The sequence below is a fragment of the Poecilia mexicana genome, unplaced genomic scaffold (genome assembly GCF_051168715.1).
Source record: "Poecilia mexicana isolate PSO_F unplaced genomic scaffold, ASM5116871v1 scaffold_9, whole genome shotgun sequence".
Lineage (NCBI taxonomy): Eukaryota > Metazoa > Chordata > Actinopteri > Cyprinodontiformes > Poeciliidae > Poecilia > Poecilia mexicana.
The window spans coordinates 16,428,193-16,448,945 of record NW_028263378.1 but is presented as its reverse complement, the minus strand read 5'-3'; the positions used below and the strand labels follow the sequence as shown (position 1 = coordinate 16,448,945).

General features: G+C 42.6%; 2 protein-coding genes across 3 annotated transcripts in view; both read left to right on the top strand.

Annotated features, from left to right (window-relative positions):
* The window catches only part of dnah10 (dynein axonemal heavy chain 10), a 35,782-nt gene extending 32,918 nt beyond the window's left edge, over nt 1-2,864 (top strand). Inside the window, exons 70-78 of the mRNA XM_014987487.2 lie at nt 147-356; nt 462-557; nt 644-815; nt 909-1,040; nt 1,182-1,393; nt 1,476-1,643; nt 1,800-1,980; nt 2,061-2,206; nt 2,300-2,864. Of these exons, the coding sequence (XP_014842973.2) occupies nt 147-356; nt 462-557; nt 644-815; nt 909-1,040; nt 1,182-1,393; nt 1,476-1,643; nt 1,800-1,980; nt 2,061-2,206; nt 2,300-2,446 (1,464 nt within the window). The 3' untranslated portion in view covers nt 2,447-2,864. The remainder of the gene's footprint in view (nt 1-146; nt 357-461; nt 558-643; nt 816-908; nt 1,041-1,181; nt 1,394-1,475; nt 1,644-1,799; nt 1,981-2,060; nt 2,207-2,299) is intronic.
* A 1,893-nt stretch (nt 2,865-4,757) lies between these two features.
* Nucleotides 4,758-20,753, top strand: part of emid1 (EMI domain containing 1) — a 67,569-nt gene continuing 51,573 nt past the window's right edge. Inside the window, exons 1-3 of one of the 2 annotated variants that reach the window (XM_014987446.2) lie at nt 4,758-5,435; nt 11,640-11,753; nt 16,786-16,889. In XM_014987446.2, coding sequence (XP_014842932.2) covers nt 5,269-5,435; nt 11,640-11,753; nt 16,786-16,889 — 385 coding nt within the window. In that variant the 5' untranslated portion in view covers nt 4,758-5,268. The remainder of the gene's footprint in view (nt 5,436-11,639; nt 11,754-16,785; nt 16,890-20,753) is intronic. The other variant, XM_014987454.2, reaches the window with a different exon arrangement.

The following is a 20,753-nucleotide window of genomic DNA, read 5'->3' as shown; positions in this document are numbered from 1 at the left end:
AATATATTTGAAAACCAGAAAAGAACTCCGCATGCTTTCAAATAAAATGTTATCATCGTTAAAGTAGACTATTTAGCAAAACAAAATCATATTCACAGACGAATCATTTCAGGAAATATGTAAATGACCTTTGGCGTTGTTTGTAGGTTGTGACAGAGCCTCCCAACGGCCTCAAGCTGAACATGAGAGCAACATACTCCAAAATCTCACATGACAGCTTGTCGGCATGCGATCACCCCGTGTTCAAAAGCTTGGTGTACGTGCTGGCCTTCTTCCACGCTGTGGTTCAAGAGAGGCGAAAGTACGGAAAGATTGGCTGGAATGTGTCCTATGACTTCAGCGAGTCAGATTTCTTTGTAAGTGGTGCAAGACTAACTGTTTTATTTTTTTATTTTTTTGACTGGCTCACTAACATGCACATTTAACCTTTCAGTAGCTGAATCAGTATAACTTCTTAACAGGTGTGCATGGAGATCCTGAACACTTACCTGACTAAAGCATTCGACCAAGGAGACGTCAACATCCCCTGGGGTAGTCTGAAATATCTCATTGGCGAGGTTAGGAAACACTGTTGGCGCTTTCGTGACATGTCCTTTTATTGTCTCAGTTTTCTGTAAGTACTATATGTACAATGTCTCATTAGGTGATGTACGGTGGGCGCGTCATAGATAGCTTTGACCGCAGGATCTTGACCGTCTACATGGACGAGTATCTTGGAGATTTCCTCTTCTATACCTTCCGGGAGTTCTACTTCTTCAAAAACAAAGATGTGGAATATAAAATCCCCCCAACTGGCCCAAAGACAACATATGTTGGTCAGCTCCTGCCTAAGCACTCTTCCGTAAGACAGAAAATATTTTTTTTATTGTATTCTTGCACTCGCAGCTTTAACCTGGCATGTGTTGCAGACGAGATTGAGAACATGCCACTGGCAAACACACCGGAGGTGATGGGCCTTCATTCCAACGCAGAGATAGGATATTACACTCTGGCTGTTAAAGAGTTGTGGTCTCACCTGATAGACCTTCAGCCTCAGTCAGGTATAATTTGGTGTTTCTCTACTGGATTCTTACTGTAACATTCTGTTGTAGTAGGCTCCTCCAATGAAAACTGTTAAACTGTAAAATAACCGAGGAAGCGATGATTGTTGCCTTCGCATACTTTTTCCCCTCATTCCTAAGGCGAATCCAGTGGAAGCATTACAAGGGAAGAGCAAATAAGTCAGGTGGCCCAGGACATCCAGAACAAACTTCCCGAGCTGTTTGACATGGACGTGATTCGTAAGAAGTTTGGCACGGGCATTTCCCCAACCACTGTGGTTCTGCTTCAGGAAATAGAGCGCTTCAACAAGCTGGTGGTTCGCATGCAGCTGTCCTTGGCTGAGTTGCAAAGGGTGAGGATGGGGCCATGCGTTTATCGTGTCTTCCCTTTAGTCCACCTCTAGATCATTTCCGATGGCCTTGTTTTCCCCCCAGGCCTTGGCCGGTGAGGTGGGAATGAGCAGTGAGCTGGATGAAGTGGCTCGGGCCCTTTTTAATGGCCACATTCCTGGCATCTGGAAGAAACTGGCACCCGAGACTCTAAAGTCCCTCGGGAACTGGATGATCCACTTCAAGAGGCGCTACGAACTGTATTACTATTGGGTAAAAATGGTCGAATAACCTGATAACTGATTTTTTCTTTTTTTTTTTTTTTTTTTTGAACGCATGCATTGATAGCTAAAACCAAACTCTTTATATTTTGGGGTTTTACATATTTGTTTGGTGTGAATCTTGATGTGTGAATCTTGTGTATGGCAGGTGCACGATGGAGAACCAAAAATTATGTGGCTATCAGGACTTCACATCCCGGAGTCTTACCTGACCGCTCTGGTTCAAGCTGCCTGCAGGAAAAACGGCTGGCCGCTGGATCTTTCTACGTTGTACACAGAAGTGACCCAGTTCCGCAGTGAGGACGAAATCCTGGACAGGCCCAGAAAAGGTAATATGCCAAGACATTCATCTTTTGCAGCTTTTCTAGTGAGAAATTTTAAAGACTAACTGCATCGGTGGTGGTCTCAGGCTGCTTTGTGTCTGGACTGTATCTGGAGGGAGCAGACTGGGACATAGAGAATAACTGCTTAATGAAGAGCAAACCAAAAGACTTGGTTGTTGAACTGCCCATTCTCAGAATCATCCCCATTGAGACGTGTCACCTTAGACTGCAGGTGTGGATAAAGCTCTCTACACATTTACGTACTTGTACGGTTTGGATATTTTTTTTCTTAGCGTCTGTCGTTTCCTTGTGTTTTGGACCCCAGAATACAATGAGGACACCAGTGTACACAACGTCCATGCGGAGGAATGCGATGGGTGTGGGGTTGGTATTTGAGGCAGACCTGTCCACAACGCTACACCTCTCCCATTGGGTCCTGCAGGGAGTGTGTTTGTGTCTCAACACTGACTGAACATCTCCCTCAGCCTTAACAAGATGAAAAACGTATTATCTGTGCATGTTTATCAAATTATCCAGTTGCGGTTAGATTATTGTGATATAATTGATTTCTGCTTTTTATGACTAGTTGAGAAGTTGCACTATTGCAAGCTATTTTTTTTTACACGTTTAGCTGACGTACACCTTAGATGTTTTAGTTTTTAAATGTGTTCTTTAACTTTTTCCCGCTAGATGGCAGCACAAAACACTGTTTGCTCTCTGCCTGTTTTCTAAGTACTTCAGTTTAATGTTACCTGAGCAATACTGTCACCAGACAGTCTTTTATCCTACGAATGCAAATTAGTTTTCAAATAAACAAATGTTAGTGAACAGTCCAGGTGCATCTTGTAATTTTATTATTGTGCGTGTTTTAATAAAGCGCTTCGACTGTACAGAGTTGTTGTTTCAATAGCAGAACCTCAACTATGATGCTATGAGGAAAGGTTTCCTTTTTACTCAGGTATCTATAGCAGTTTTCTTTTTTTTTTTTTTTTTTACAAAATGGGCAGGGCTGTGTGTGTTGTTTTACTGTCGTGTACAGATCTGGGACAGCTCCACTCAATTGAGGCTGCTGAGCTCAGCAGCAAAGCAGGTAAAGTTACCTCTGAAAAATCAAGACAGCCCCAGAGGATTTAGTTCAGCAGTGAGGTCACACACACACACACACACACACACACACACACACACACACACACACACACACACACACACACACCCCCCCCACACACACACACACATGCAAAGGGAAAACTGCAGTACTTTTGATCCATTACTTGTGCAACATAGGGTTTTGGCTTTTGTTGTGACAATGCCGCTTTTGTCAGGAATGTTCTACACAGGCTAAATTCTGATTGGTAGATGCAAATGAAAGAAACTCTGACAACCATTACCATAAAAATATTACGTTTTCTTTGGTCTGCATCCTCAAAAGCCCCGACCCGCACATGAGATCACAAGAATGCATCTCATTACCATTATTATGGAGTCTAATATGGTCCCGTCTGAATCGCGAAGGTTAAAGGTTAGACAGGCCCCTCCTCGGCCTCAACTAGTACGACACTCATAAAGAGTGAAGATTAGCACATGTTTATGTCCAAACACAGGAGGGGAATGATTGTGTTCTCCTGTTGAAAAAGAGGATAGAAAAGGTTTCCTTGTAGTTAATGGAGCTTTATGTGACTGAGAAGATTTAGAGTAGATTCGGCGCAATGAAGACAACATGCAACGCAGCTCTTTCAGTTTAGAAAACAAATGGGTGGAAAATGGAAAATGTAGAACTTCTTCTCTTAAAGTGACCATGGAGAAAGACAGACAGCAACCTGGAAATCAGTGATACCTGCTTGGAATCACTGCCCGGCGTCCTTAAAATGAAGAGGGTGCCGAAACGCTGTCAAACTAATGATCAACCCTGTGTTTCCACTGGTTATGAGGAGTCCACTGGTGTAGAGTGTGGTAGTATTAGTGGGTGAGATATGAAAGAACGTTTTAATCAACTTTAGCAGGGGCATATTGCAGTCAGGCTGTATCTTCTGCAGCTGGTGCAGCTTAGAGGAACCACAGGCAGATAAATACCACAGGTCCCAGTTTTGGGTTACATTTCAGGTGTTTGGTTTGGAGTGGACCACTGTCTTACGGGGTAATGGCTGCTTTTACAGAAAACCAACCCCAAATGACTCAAAGAGATGCACACTTCCTTTCAAAACTATTTACACTCCTCAAGCTTTTTTTGAATTTCGTTTTTCGCTTGAATGGGTTTTATTAGAAATGTATTTTATAGGCAACACAAAGTTGTACATATTTGTGAAGTGAACTGAAAATACACATTTATTATTAATATTATTTTTGTTTTTTTGTTTGTTGTTTTTTTTAACAAAGTAAACTTTTCAAACTTGTTGGATTTCCATTCTTATCCAGTTCCCTTCCCTGTGATATTCCTAAATAAAGTAAAATACAACTTATTATCTTTAGAGGGCATCCTAAGTTTTAATCTAGGTGCTCCGTGAACCTCAGAGTTTAGTGAACAAATTTCACCCTTTAGACCAAGCTATGCGCCAAAGGTCAGAAATAAAATTTTAAAGAACTTATTGTAATGTTAATTTAGAAAAGGAAATAATTTAAGAGTATTTGACAAGACCTTGGAATAATTGAAAATTATATTTATCACTTTCTAATATGATATCGTAAAAGGCGATAGTATAAACGCTTTAATGTGTGTGTGTGTGTGTGTGTGTGTGTGGTGCCAAAGAGTTGATGATTTTGGAGCCACCCAGAGAGGCAGCAGTACCCATGATTCATTCTGTGCGTTAAAGTGGCGTCGCCGTGAGCGCGCATTGTCCTCCGTGCGGGGCAGGGTGAGAAAGACCCAGCAGGCTGAGCTTTTAAAACACCGCAGGAGACTATAAAGCTGCTCCATGCCCGCTGCAGGATCGGACCTCAGACAGGCGGAGGAGAAGGGAGGACAGCAGTGTTCAAGGTTCAGCCGCGGAAATCTGAGCTCTGCTCAAGACGCCAGCGCCACCAGAGTTCGACCCAGTCGTCTTGTCTCAGGGGAGTTAAATCCGACTGCTTTGCGGATGAATTAGTGTCGGACAGTTTTCTACTCATTTCCAGTCAGTGATTATGCTGCCTGTCTTCCGTTGCCGCCCTGCTTCAGTTTGACACATCTGAGCTGGACCCGCCGGCCGGTCGGACTGATCCCTAACTGGACCAAGAGTTGGACTCGTTATCGAAAACTGTCCCGGTCCGTAGTTTAAATCCCCCCCTTCCCACACACACACACACACACACACACACAAAATGGGATCCCACCAGCTAGACGCGCTGTTCAGGAAAAGTTTGCTGTGGACGGTGCTGATCCTCTGGATGTCCATGTTCGCTAACGGGACCTGGAAAACTGGACTTTACAAGGGATATTCAGCCGGGTCGCAGAAAGCAGCCACTCACACCTCAATCTACCAGAAAAAGTAAGAAGCGCACCGTCTTATAGTCACAATAGCAGTGTTTAGCATTTTAAAATGACTTGTTTACACACATAAAATGATTGGCATCTATTTTTTAACCTTGTGCGTGATTCCTTCACTGCGTGACTTGGGAGATTTACTCTCAAAACCATCCATCTACCGGTTCGTTGTGCTCCTGACGGTTGGTTTCCTTGTTCCTCAGCGGTCTCATCCTCACTGTGGCCCCGTGTGTCAAACCGCTTCCACTGTCCCTGGCATGATGCAGCCCCATCATCTGCTTTCTTTTGCTGTCGGAATTTATTTCAAGGTTCAGCTTCGTCCACAAAATAGAAGCTTTTGTGAGGTCAGGCTCCCGAGAATGAGTGGTTATTGATTTTAATAAAGTAATCATATCATAAAATGATTGATGCCTTTATAGGGGTTTCGCTGACAGAGGTGTTTCTGAGCAACACCTCTGTGCTCAAAGGGCAGATTAGGTCTGTGTCAGAATTCAGTACAAAGATGAGAGGAAATGTTTGTTCTACAAATAAGTATTCATAGGACTTTTTCCACATTTTTGTCATATATTGCAACCACAAATGTAAATATATTGTATTGGGTTTTTGATGGGACATGAAGTACCACATGCTTATAATTTCAAATTCAAAAATACTTCATTGCTACCAGAGGGGAATTAAATGTCGTAACTCGTGTCAGTTCAAATTTCTTGAGAGTTATTGTGGACAGTGATGACGGTGTGCAGGAAGGATCTCTCAGATCACTGTCCAGTCTGTTGTCCAGGTGAACACCGAGGTATTTCCATTCCTCATCCACTTTCACTTCTTCTCCCACGATGGAAATGGGGTTTGATCGAACCCTGTTTCTTCTTTGATCTAACCCCTGGCATCACATCTTCTCAGGCGATGTGGGTCGAGCAGTGCTGTGTGGGATATTGCTTTCTAACATAACAACGCAGCTTCCATTCTTTGGTCTCCACGAAGCTTCGTCCAACCACCTCGCGTCTTACGCTCCCCTTTTGCCTCTCGCATCCAGATGTTTGTTGAGGTGTTTACCAAACACGAGCCGCTGGGGCACCACAGCATCTGGGCTTGTTTTGGGGAGATGTCAACGCTTGTGTGCAGGAAAAACAAAAGCTGCTGCTGTTCTGAATCAGCCGCTGTCCTTAGAAAGGTCAGAGAGTCTGAAGCAAAATGAAAAGGAGCAGTCTCTCGGTTTGGTCTGGTCTTGCTGTGTACGCACCAGTTAATGGTGTCAACCGGCCCATCCGGAGGCAAAAACGATTTCTCAATGTTTGTCCATGGCAGCCAGGGGATAAACGGATCTTGAGTAATTTTACGACATGTCTTTTTCAGTGATTATTACACTTCAGAGCATCACTATGCTACTAGGGTAGATAATTTGTTATTTCTGCAGTTTTCGACATGGTTGGAGATCTTATCATGTGTTCTGTGAGCATCTAATTACTCGCCTTGCTTATTCATTGAAATGAAGGTTACTGCAGGTTTAAACAAGACAGCCTTTGATTTTGTCTTTTCAAATAACCTTAAATACATCTACTGCTCCACTGACAGCTGGCTACATTCCTGGCAGACTACTCATTGGATTAAGCCACATGTGTCAAATTCGGGGCCCCGGGGGCCAAATCTGGCCCACTATAACGTTTAATGTGGCCAAGATAACCTCTGTGTGTCGAAATACTACTCTATCAATCAAATCAAATCAGTTTTTATTTGTATAGAGCCAAATTAAGTCGGTGTGAAAATACTTTCAATATTGTTTTACTTTCTGAATGCAGAGAGAGCCATTTATTGAAATGCTAACAGTCTGTTAATGGGTGGTTTTATCAGTACATTCTGCATCAACCAGGTTGGGTTTTACTTTTGCATGGTATTCATACTATGTGAACTTTTTCAAACTTCAACACAGGACATCCACAAACTAAAACGTATTTTATCTGGATTTTTATGGGATGGAGCAACACAATGTAAAACATAATTGTGAAGTTGAAAGAAAACAATGCATGGCTTTCAAAACATTTTCTTGAACTAGAACTGCAAAAGGAAACTCTTTGGTCATGATAAGTGGATCACGATGTAAACTTCCTTCCTAGGAGAGTTGGACTTATAAGATGAGAAGCTCCGTCATCGAGTGCTGTGTTGGAGTGGAGCTGCTGCTCTACATTAAGTTGGCTGAGCTGGTTCATTCATCAGATCAGGATGCCTCCCTTTAGAGCTTCGCTGGAAACATCTCACCGATGGGAGACCCCCAGGACAGACCGAGGGAGTCTCCATCCCCTCTGGCCTGGAAACACTTTGGGATTTCCCTGAAAGAGCAACAGAGTGTTTCTAAGTGGAGCGATGTCTGGGTTTCCCTCAGGGATCTATCGCTATAATTTAATCTCTGATCACCACATCCAAGTTAAAAACCCAGTAAAGAACAACTCTCCATGGTTTGTGTCAGTCGAGTCCTTTTTTTTTATTACATTCATTCTTAAAACACTAGAAAATGCACAAACCCTTAAACAGACGGAGGGACAGCTCAGGTGTCCAAATCAGAAAACTCAAAACAGACAAAGACAAATGACTCTTCTTTGTCTTTGCTGAAAGAGTCACTTAGCTCTGACTTTGAGGACCTGTGTGTGCTGTTTTGATGATGCTGCACACTGACCATAGTATCCTGAACTAACTTAATATTTGTTAACTCCTCCGGAAATAAAGACTGAACATAACTAATGTCGGGTCTATTTTTTTCAGCGCGCCAGGAATGTAGAGCTCATTAATTTCACCTTTACTCGTACTCTTTATTTGTCTTTTTGTCATTTTATGTTGAACCACATTCATCTTAAGCCTCCCCCTGTGTCCCATGGGACCAGCGCTGCTTTGTAATTGTCTTTTTTCCATTTCTTTGCTCCCGTCGGAGTTTGAGACCTTTCGGACAAAACAACCTCTCCTTTCCTTTGGCCGTTTGCTGCATCAGTCTTTTCTCCTCCTTTCTCCCCTGAGTGTTTTCCACTGACAGAAATCTAGAAAAATTCTCTCCTCACTGCATTTGCATTAGTCCCTCTTCTGTCTTCTCCTGCTGTTGAGAATAGATGTCTGGATGGAAATGTTTTTCTACCAGAGAATCATCTGCGTTTCGATTTTGGTTCACATCGCAGTTGTTCCTCCCAGCTTCCCCTCCGCCCCCCATTGCACAGTAAGGAGTAAGTGTCAGCGTTCAGCATGTCTGGGTGAAATGAGGGCACGCTCTTTAGCTCCAATGTGCCTTATAAGCTTTTTCTTTGTTTTGCATCCTGTCTGCATTTGCATACATTAGAAATAAGAGTTCATTTCCCTTTTGTTTTGTCTGCTCCGTCACTTGGCGTCTGTGGCGCTGAGGAGCAGATGGGACAAAGCTGTGATTTCTTTCTTAACTCTTGGCTGTGGCTACGTGCGACGGAGACGGCGGATGATTTATTTAGCTAGGGCCTGCAGCATTCAGAGTGTGCCATGTGTGCTTTGAGACCTGATACTCACTGAGGGCCCACTTGGTGTTTTGCCAGTGAAACAGCATGGTGCTGGTGGGTTTCACACTTCATAACACACGGGTGCCTCCACTAAGGGGAAGGTGTTGACTATGAGCCATTTAAGAGTGAAGGATTTAGTGCAGCGAGCACCTGTGCTCCTTGTTACAGGAGTTTTCAGCATCTTGTCAGGAGAAGAGAGGATGAGTTTGCGATGTGTCAACTGCAGTGACCGCAGGTAAAGATATGTTTTTTGCAATGGAATTACGAAAAAGTTGTACTTTGTATTAATTCAAATGTTCTCAGCTATAAGAGCTGAGATAATAGCCATTGTCGTCTTCACACATGTGAGGACAGCCTGCAGTTTGCTTATTGCTGTGGAGCTGGATTTGAAGACTCTATCAAACAACCTGCTTTACCAAACCCACTGTCATCTGGACAAAGCGGGCAGCACCGTGAGGACAGTGTGCTTTGATTTATCCAGTGGATTTAAGGGTGGCGCAGGGGTAAAGCACACGTCACAGGTTCAAGTCCGGACCTGGTGACCTTTGGCGCATATCTTCCCTCTCTGTCATTACCTACGTTCCTGTCTGACCACTCTCAAATAAAAGCCACTAGAGCCAGTAAAACCTTTTAAAAAGTGAATTTTTGAGCACAATTTAGCCCAGTTTGCTTTGTCTGAAACTCTAGAAGACAAACGGTGGAGGCCTTGGTAATCACCTGGATCCATGACTACTGACCGGTTTGTGTGTCTAATCAGATGGTCAGCAACACAGGAGCACCACTCTAATCACTCCTTTTCATGCAGTACACTTCAGATTTTCAGCACAAGTCAGACTCCGGTCATCTACAGAAACACTCGGGTGACTCTGCGGTTGTCTGATGGATCAGAGATAAACAAGAAGCTGAGTATAGCGAAACAATCATCTTAGAGGGAATATTAGAGCACCCCTCCCGCTCAGCTCCTCCAGACTAGCGTCAGTCTCAGACACTAAGCAATTAACTCTGCTGAGATTATTGCATAAACTACTTCTCAGTGCAATGATCCTGCGAACATTGTAAACAACGTAATGGAGAGACGTTGTTGTGATGATGCGCTAAATTCAAGAGCAGAAACTCCTTAAAGAGACAGAGACCCAATTTCAAGGAGTTAAGTTGAGAAGTTGAATTTCTTTTAAGTTATGCTTGATATATACAATATTTTTTTTAATCAAAACTGAAGGTAACATAGTTACTTGATTGTGCTATAACCTATCACTGTGTGCCTGGAAAAAGCATAATACCGCCTCTCTGAACATGATCAACATACAGTGAAATTTATAACAAACAAAACACTTCTGTTTGGCATAGAGGGACTTGACTGTGGCACAGGGGACTTTTTATTCAAAATATGTATTAGTTAATAGGATAATGATAATAATAATAAAAAATATATATATATATATATATATATATATATATATAATATAATATTATTTTGCGTAAAATTGTACAACTCAAATAAAATATTAATTAATCTTAGATTTTTTTCACACATCTTCACTCAACATGTGTTAAATGACCACATGCTGACATCTCAAGACCGCTTTAATGTTTAACAGTCAAGCAACTGTTCAGAACTGTATCCCAAACCTCAGTCTTGTTTCATTTATTGGATCAAACGCTGTGGGAATTTCCTTTTCACCTACAGCGTACATGCAAAGAGAGGGAAAACTGGGAGACCATAAACCCTTCCCCCAGTTTCCTCCACGTAACCCACGGGAACCGCCTCTGTCGTTCCCAGGTGAAACCTCCTGTTGGCCTGGGAAACTCAGACGTTCAGCCCGTTCGTCCTGGATGCTCACTGGCAGCAGAACACACGAAGCTTGGTCTTTGCGTGGTCTGCTCTGTGGTTTCTGCAGCTTCCGTCTATACATCCATCGATTGTGCAAAAACTGATCATGCTAATTGTTCCCTTGTTTCTCTAACAGCTTGTCGTTCAGCAGCTTTCCCACGTTTTTTTTTCTCCTCATAAATGAATGCCATGTGATTTGTGATTAGAGAGATGGGTTCAGATGTTGGGTTTAAAGCTAAATGTTTCTCGGAGTCTATCAGACTCTTAAAAAGAGCTTTCAGACAGGATTTGACTAAAACCCTATTAATTCTCAGTGTTTTTATATCTTGCACAACCAGATGTCTTTTTAAGACTGCTGCATTAAAAGAAAGTATCACTTTATGCTTTGGGTACCTGCGCTGTAATCACGTGGCCTCTAAATCATCTGCATGGTTTAGTTTCTCAGTAATGTCTCAGAAGCCGTCTATGGGAAGGCGGTGAACTCGTGACCCGGCTGTAACCCGTGTTAAAAATCCACTCCAGAGAAACTCCGCCTCCTCCGAGACCCCAGCGCAAGCGGATGTGCATTGATAGAGGACCAACGTCAGTGTAAATACAGCCCTCAATGCGCTCATTGGGAAAATTGTGGCTGATTAAAACCATGTAAACACCACGAGGAAGTCTCAAAACAAAAGGGCGGGGGAGGGAGGAACAAAGCAAACCAACTGGGGCTGCATGGCTAATTAGCTTTTGTGACAGCATGTGATTGAAGACGTTCGTCTCGGCCAAGTCAAAGAATGCGATTTTGGTTTTTATCCACAAGCAGCGAATGCTCATTCTGCCCTTATTTACAATTTGTATCTCTGTTTGGCTTGCCCGTGTGTTTCTGCAGGAACTGGTGTCCTCACACAGTAACCAAGACAGTGACCTGCCAGGTGCAGAACGGGACGATCCTCCAGCGGGTCTACCAGACCTGCCGCTGGCCGCAGGGATGCTCAGGGGGCAGGTGAGAGGTCGAGGGGACCTTATGGACCCCGCTCCGCAACTCCGTCATAAACCCTTTATCTTCATCTGTTTGAAAGCAGACACAACTAAGTAATTATTTAGTTCATGCATTTTTACAGCTACTACAGATGCACAGTGTTGCATAGGGGTTGAAAGCACAAAAAGGACAAAACAGAGCAACTTTGTAGCACTTTGTCCAGGCTTCCTGTTATCTGCTTTACAGGGTTAGTTTGGGGTTTTGGAAATTAGGTTTTGCGAAGTATTTACTGGTAATCGTTTCCTTACCTGCTTTGGAAAGATGTCATTTCACCATGAGCTTGATGGAAAATTAAGGAACTAGCTAATCCGCCTCCTCAGCTCATTTGAGGGATCGACTGTCAGTCAGGATGATTTTCAAACAACTACGAGTGTTCTTTCTAAGCATATCTTTATTTATCATGTATGAAAATTAAGAGGCTACCACTGGCCTTTTAAGTAACTTTTGATAGAAATACAGATGTCCTGCTTGACAACAGTTTGCTGTGAAATTGTAGGCTTTCTGTATCTGCTAACTTTCTATCGCGCTGATTTGAACTGCCTTGTTTTGAGTTAATTGGCCAACGCGTTTTCTATGAGGGGCCGTTTAGGACAAAATTTACGTTTTGTCTCTCACACACTACCAAAAAGTCTCGCATACTCCAAAAAAGTTGCCTCGCATACTCAAAAAAATTACGTTTTGTCTCTCACACACTACCAAAAAGTCTCGCATACTCCAAAAAAGTAGCCTCGCATAGTCAAAAAAATTACGTTTCGTCTCTCACACACTACCAGAAACTCTCGCACACTCCAAAAATTACGTTTTGTCTCTCACACACTACCAGAAACTCTCGCACACTCAAAAAAAGTAGCCTCGCATACTCCAAAAAATTACGTTTTGTCTCTCACACACTACCAGAAACTCTCGCACACTCAAAAAAAGTAGCCTCGCATACTCAAAAAAATTACGTTTTGTCTCTCACACACTACCAGAAACTCTCGCACACTCCAAAAAAGTAGCCTCGCATACTCCAAAAAATTACGTTTCGTCTCTCACACACTACCAGAAACTCTCGCACACTCCAAAAATTACGTTTCGTCTCTCACACACTACCAGAAACTCTCGCACACTCCAAAAAATTACGTTTCGTCTCTCACACACTACCAGAAACTCTCGCACACTCCAAAAAAATAGCCACGCACACTAAAAAAAATACTAAAATGTCACACACACACAAACGTTAACTTTCTCGCACACATACACTGCTACCAAGCTCGCACATTCACAAACGTTAACTGTCTCGCACACATACACTAACAGCTCGCACATTCACAAACGTTAACTGTCTCGCACACATACACTGCTACCAGCTCGCACATTCACAAACGTTAACTGTCTCGCTCACATACACTGCTACCAGCTCGCACACACACACACACAGACGTTTATCTCTCACATACACAAGACTAAAGTTGAACACACAGTACTAAGACTCGTTTTTTGAATGTGTGAGAGCGAGACTTTTTTTGAATGTGTGAGAGCGAAACTCTTTTTGAATGTGTGAGAGCGAGACTTTTTTTGAATGTGTGAGAGCGAGACTTTTTTTGAATGTGTGAGAGTTGTCACGGAAGAGGCGGGGCATAATTTTTGGATCAAACTGCGCATGCGTAGATCCTAAACTATAATTTTCCATTTTTGACTCACTGTATGTTGTATTACTTAGTATATTTGTGTTTTTAAATATATATAAATATATTGAAACTATCTTTCAATAGCTACCTTATATTAAACTATGTTAAGGACAAATGTCAAACATAGTGCAAATATTTTGAAAACAAAGTAAAAGATCTTGCAGGTATATTAATCTCCTTCCTCCTTCATCAGAAATGAAAAATTATAAATGCACACTATGTGTTGGGAACCTGTGTTTGTTGACTGACTTTTATTTGTCAGGCTTACGAGACAAAAGCTGAAAAAAGATCGATTTTCTTCGCTTTCAAAATAACACAAAACAGCGAAAAAAGACCTCCACACCGGACCTCGTTTATTTATGTATGTATTTTTATTTTGATAGCTGCCGATTAAACTGAAAGTTACACATTGACATGATCATATGAGTAGTTTTTACCGAGAAATCGATCAGAAGCGCCGTGAAAATGGTCAGATTCACCGGATCCACGTCTCTGGCTGCAATGCGCGCTCCCGTCACAGGGGGAACAGATTTTCACGGGGGAACAGAATTTCTCACAAGACCTCTTAATAATTCCTGTAATGCTGGCACCCAGTGGACAGATTGTACTACAGCAATTTTGCTATTTTTAATCAATCAATCAAATTCATTTATTTCTATAGCACATTTAATCTACAAGAAAGTTAAACGTTCTATATATATTTAAAATATATATAGCACAAATATACTAAGTAATAGAACATACAGTGAGTCAACAATCGAAACTTAAGGTTTAGGATCTACGCATGCGCAGTTTGATCCAAAAATTATGCCCCGCCTCTTCCGTGACAACTCTCACACATTCAAAAAAAGTCTCGCTCTCACACATTCAAAAAGAGTTTCGCTCTCACACATTCAAAAAAAGTCTCGCTCTCACACATTCAAAAAACGAGTCTTAGTACTGTGTGTTCAACTTTAGTCTTGTGTATGTGAGAGATAAACGTCTGTGTGTGTGTGTGTGCGAGCTGGTAGCAGTGTATGTGAGCGAGACAGTTAACGTTTGTGAATGTGCGAGCTGTTAGTGTATGTGTGCGAGACAGTTAACGTTTGTGAATGTGCGAGCTGTTAGTGTATGTGTGCGAGACAGTTAACGTTTGTGAATGTGCGAGCTGGTAGCAGTGTATGTGTGCGAGAAAGTTAACGTTTGTGAATGTGCGAGCTGTTAGTGTATGTGTGCGAGACAGTTAACGTTTGTGAATGTGCGAGCTGTTAGTGTATGTGTGCGAGACAGTTAACGTTTGTGAATGTGCGAGCTGTTAGTGTATGTGTGCGAGACAGTTAACGTTTGTGAATGTGCGAGCTGTTAGTGTATGTGTGCGAGACAGTTAACGTTTGTGAATGTGCGAGCTGGTAGCAGTGTATGTGTGCGAGAAAGTTAACGTTTGTGTGTGTGTGACATTTTAGTATTTTTTTTAGTGTGCGTGGCTATTTTTTTGGAGTGTGCGAGAGTTTCTGGTAGTGTGTGAGAGACGAAACGTAATTTTTTGGAGTGTGCGAGAGTTTCTGGTAGTGTGTGAGAGACGAAACGTAATTTTTTGGAGTATGCGAGGCTACTTTTTTGGAGTGTGCGAGAGTTTCTGGTAGTGTGTGAGAGACGAAACGTAATTTTTGGAGTATGCGAGGCTACTTTTTTGGAGTGTGCGAGAGTTTCTGGTAGTGTGTGAGAGACGAAACGTAATTTTTGGAGTGTGCGAGAGTTTCTGGTAGTGTGTGAGAGACGAAACGTAATTTTTTGGAGTATGCGAGGCTACTTTTTTTGAGTGTGCGAGAGTTTCTGGTAGTGTGTGAGAGACAAAACGTAATTTTTTTGAGTATGCGAGGCTACTTTTTTGGAGTATCCGAGACTTTTTGGTAGTGTGTGAGAGACAAAACGTAATTTTTTTGAGTATGCAAGGCAACTTTTTTGGAGTATGCGAGAGTTTCTGGTAGTGTGTGAGAGACGAAACGTAATTTTTTTGAGTATGCGAGGCTACTTTTTTGGAGTGTGCGAGAGTTTCTGGTAGTGTGTGAGAGACGAAACGTAATTTTTGGAGTGTGCGAGAGTTTCTGGTAGTGTGTGAGAGACGAAACGTAATTTTTTGGAGTATGCGAGGCTACTTTTTGGAGTGTGCGAGAGTTTCTGGTAGTGTGTGAGAGACAAAACGTAATTTTTTTGAGTATGCGAGGCAACTTTTTTGGAGTATCCGAGACTTTTTGGTAGTGTGTGAGAGACAAAACGTAATTTTTTTGAGTATGCAAGGCAACTTTTTTGGAGTATGCGAGAGTTTCTGGTAGTGTGTGAGAGACGAAACGTAATTTTTTTGAGTATGCGAGGCTACTTTTTTGGAGTATCCGAGACTTTTTGGTAGTGTGTGAGAGACAAAACGTAATTTTTTTGAGTATGCGAGGCAACTTTTTTGGAGTATGCGAGACTTTTTGGTAGTGTGTGAGAGACAAAACGTAAATTTTGTCCTAAACGGCCCCTCATAGTTTTCTGTCTGACTGGATTTTAGCCATTCAGACGCCCAATAGAGCATCTTCCTGACGCAGATAATGGAGTCATAATCTTACCGTCGTTTCTGGTGACACTCACCTACTTTCCACCTCACTGGACGTGTTTTAGTGAACATCTTTTCACCTTTCAGTCACATTAAAGCTAACTTAATCTTACATTTTAATTCAGTGACATTTTGGTGGATTGAGACAGTTCAAATCCTTTTGCTTCAAATGTGCTCTTAAGAAGTCTTTGTTTGAAGGACCAGATTGTGCCACCCCTCCATCCACACAATACAAAAAGAAGTGGGGAACCCGGACCCTCCCTCCATGTGAATGTGAAAAGCATAGGGGAAGAAATTACAGAATTACAATTCAGCCCTACTGCTATTTGTTTTGTATACAGATTTTATAAAAGAACAGATAGTTGTAGGTCGATATAGATGTAAAAACCTGATTCAGGCAGTGCTGAGAGCAACCAGACACGTTGTAAAACATTTCTACGAACAGCGCTGTTGTTATCATAAGTTGGAGTTGAGGTATGGTATGTTCATCAATTGGAAGAAGACCTAATTTTTACGTTTCCAACTGGCCGATCCAGCTAAAAGTCAACACAGTATTTGTTTGTTGGTGCATCAAAATGAGTAAAAAGTTGAGTCATTTATGATTAACCCACGGTTTATTCTTCTCACGCGAAAGACTTTGGACAAAATATGTAAAGATAATTTTGACAGGTGGCCCAGATGCACAGAAAACAAGAAAAAGAGAGTGAACAGTTGATTCTAATCACACTTATCCGTTTTGTGTGTTTTTCAGCTTTAAGACAGTAGTGAGACCATCTTACAAAGTGGTGTACCGCACCGTGACCTCACTCGAGTGGAAATGCTGTCCAGGATTCAGCGGCACCGCTTGTGGAGAAGGTAGGCGATGACTAAAGGAGGATTTTTTTTTTTTTGGGAATATGGACATGATTAACAAAGGACGGGAGAGAACACTTGGACCTTTTTTTCTTTTACCGTTTTCATTTTCCCTTCTCTCTCTCATCTGGCTGACTCATCCGTCCCTATTCCTCTTTTTTCATTAAAGCCTCGTAGCCAGCGTACTGTATGTGCCCTCCGCTGCGCTTGTGCAAGTAATACTTTCAAACAGGAGTGATTTCCATTAAGCTTATATAAGGCAGCCTCTGTCCCTTAAATGAAGTTACGAAATAAGAGGCTGCGGCCTCCTCGGGGCGAGTCAAATACCTCGGTTCTGTTAATCAGCTGTAATGTCTTTATTCCAGCAGTAAATTTACCCCGTCAAGGCTTATTCTATTCTGTGGTTTTCATTTTTTATGATCCAGCTGGAACCAACTCTTCATCTTCTTAAAGTGCCATGCTCCCAGAACTGTTTTCATTTCTCAGCTCACACACACACACACACACACACATGCACACACACACACACACACACACACACACACACACACACACACACACACACACGCACACACACACACACACACACACACCCGTAGAGCATAATGACTTTCCCTGGCACTAGTCTGCAGGTCTCGGCCGTCTGGGGAGGAGGGTGGGGCATCTGTTTATGTCGTGACCCAGAGCTTGAATGGGTGTAACATAAATTGTCAGACCATGCATGACAAAGGACAATAAATGTTTACAGTGGTTAAAGTGGTCCCTTTTTTGTGGTGATGAAAACGGAGGCTGTGCACTTCTTTTACGCTCGCTCTCCCAGGTGGACCCTCCCTCTGGTCTGCGGTCTGCTGCGGCGCGGCTTCAGTTTAAGAAAAACATCTCCACTTCTCCCCGCTTGCTTAAACTCGCACACGCCGAAACCACCCAAATGCACCGCCTGATTTAAACCCTCCCCACTCTCGGAAGGCAAAAAACACACATTCTCAGTCCGACAGCGCAGACTTTACTTAACAAAAGGAGAAAACACACACAGAGTGAAACTGGGAGGAAATTATCCAATTAAGTTGTTGCTAGAGGAGATTCTCCCCCTCCCCGGGTTGTCATGGCAGTGGGGGTCTACCGAGCCAGCGGGGGATGCTGGGATTAGCCACTTATCAGACCGTCGTTCCGGGTGGCTCAGATCAGAGACGCTGCTGAGTAGCAGTGACAGCTCCTATTCACGGGGCTTTTACTCCTCTGCACTGTGGATGCCATCCAGGGCCACCGGCACTTTGTTCTGCTCCTGCCTCGTGAGCAGAACCCCGTGCCAGCGGAGAACCTGATACCCCACTGCTGTCTGTCTGGTTCTGCTACTTAAGGAGAAACAAAGGCCCGCTGCCACAGGGGCGAACCTGGAGGCCAGACCCCGCTTAAAGTCTGGAACCGTAACGTTGCCAAGTGAAAGTAAAAGGCTGCAGTTCAGTGGGTGCAAGTTTGAAATCACGTCTTCAGAAAACCAGTGTGGATGACAGTGAGCACCTCTTAAGACTTGGAGTGCATCTGATTTTTAAAAAGTCATAAGAATCTAACCTGCCTCGATGTTGAAAGGGACGAATTCATCTTATGAATTAATGATTTCAATTTTGTGTATTTTTAAGATCTCAGTTATTCTGACTAATGTTTTTTTTAACTATTTTTTTACAGAACCTACCTAGGTACACCTTTTTTATTCATTAAATAATCTCTGGTGTAAAACTAATGTAGCAAAAGGAAAGGAAAAGGAACATTGCATGTTGGTGTGGGGCTGCGCTGCTGCTTGTGAAAGTCCAATAATTGGTCCAATAATTGTTAAAGTCCAATAATTGGTTTGTGACCACAAATTCATTTGCACTAAAATTATGTAACAAGACAATGATTCAAAACACACCAGCAAGTTTTTTTTTTTATCTGAAAGGTTAAAAGTAAAGTAGGGTCCTAATCAAAGTCTGGAATTAAAACCAATTGAGATTCTGCTGCTTGATCTTTAACAGAACGTTTATGATCGAAAACTCTCCCACTGTTTCCAAATTAGAACAGTTCTGCAAGTAAATGGGGCCCAAAATTCATCCACAGCTGTGTAAAAACTCACTGCCAGTTGTCACAAACGCCAGCAATCCAAGTACAATTATTTTAATGAGCTGAAGCAGCTCATCAAAGTAAACTGGAAAAATAAACCGCAAACTGGAAACAGACAAAGTGACAAAAGAAAAGCAAAAGCAGGAGAAATCTGTGAAAGACCAGATGCTTCAAGGCACCGTGTATGTAGGGTAGCCGTTGTATTTCAGTCCTTTAGTGAACTTTAATATTCATTCGTCCGTCGTCTATCCCTGCTTATCCCTGCAGGGCCTCCAGGGTTCATCTCCAGCAGTCATTGGGTGAGAGGTGGGTTACACCCTGGACACGTCAATCCCAGACTTTATAAACAATGTGACAAGTTAAGTTGTGTCTCTGCCTTTTGTAACTTTTGTGTTTTCTGGGTAAGCTTTACTCTGGGAGTGGCTCAATGACGGGCAGTTGCAATATATCCAGCATCAGTTCAGACTGCATGAGAATTAGTCGCCTGCGTTTCAGACCGGAGTTGGACGAATGCTTTTTCACAGCCCTTAAAGGTGTGAGAGGAAACTCTGACTCAGCACCCGTAACTCCACAGGTCCGGTCTGGTGTTAAATATGACATGTCTCTGTTTCGGTTTTGGATTGTTTGTCTGCACAATCAGAGCAGGACTGTGCAGAAACGGATTATACAGCTTCGAGACAAGAGCTTGCTTTGACTATGGCAGCAGTTTTTTTTTGTTTTTTTTTACCCGTCATGCACAGAACGAGAGGCTCTAAGATCCAAAGATTACATCACATAATTATTGATAGACAAAAGTAACGGCGTAAAATAGCAGTCCAAGAGGCAGGCATCTTTCACATTAGCCTTCTTTCTCTTTTCTCTCTCACCCCAAACTCTGAACTTGGCTGGAATTCCAGCTCACTGGTGTAATTACTGGGTCTTAATTGTTTTCTATGAGGTTTGGGAAATATTGTCTTTCTTCTGGACCTGGAACACAATGCTCTTTATCTCTGATTGAGCCAAAAGGGAAAAAAAATAAAAAAATGGGGCTAAGTATTTGCAGATGGAAGCACTTTCATTGCATGCCAGAAACAGGGATTTAATGTATGCCTGTTTGGCTTTGGCATACCAAGAAAGTAAATGCTAGTTTTCAGTGGGGATATCTCAGCTTATGCCACATTTAACACAAATATCGAAATTGCACCTCATTTAGAGGTAATTTTGTGATGAGAATATCAAATTTAGTCCTTAGAAGCAGCATTACTACATTAGAGCTGACTTGAAATGCCTCAGGAAAGGGATGAAGGGTGATTGCACTCTCAGCAGTCGTGTCTGTGAATTTATTAGGTTAACATTTTTGACTCTTTTTTTTTCTCCCATCTGCTGATTTTGATAGATTTTGAAAAGTGTGAAGATGACACTTTACAGAGGCAGCACTTAATACGTTGGTTCGGATTCTGATTTATCGACCAAAAGCACTCGAAAGAAATATGGTGGCAGCTTATCGCAGGAGGAGGCCGCCGTTCGGGAAACGTATGGGGGGGAATGTAGAGTTAAATTAGCACGGCTGTCAAATCTTTACAGGTCTGAGAGGAGGTAGGGTGGTGGTGGGGGGTGGGGGGGGGTGCCCCATCTACTCATATCTCTCCGCCGAGCGGAGGCTGCGGTTTTTGGGTCACAATTACGGCATGACCGCGAGGCAGAGGCACGCCGTCAGTAATAAGCTGGAGAAATGTAATCTGTGTTTTCACAGCTCAGAGCAGCTTATCTCAGGCCTGCACGCTAAAACCCCGC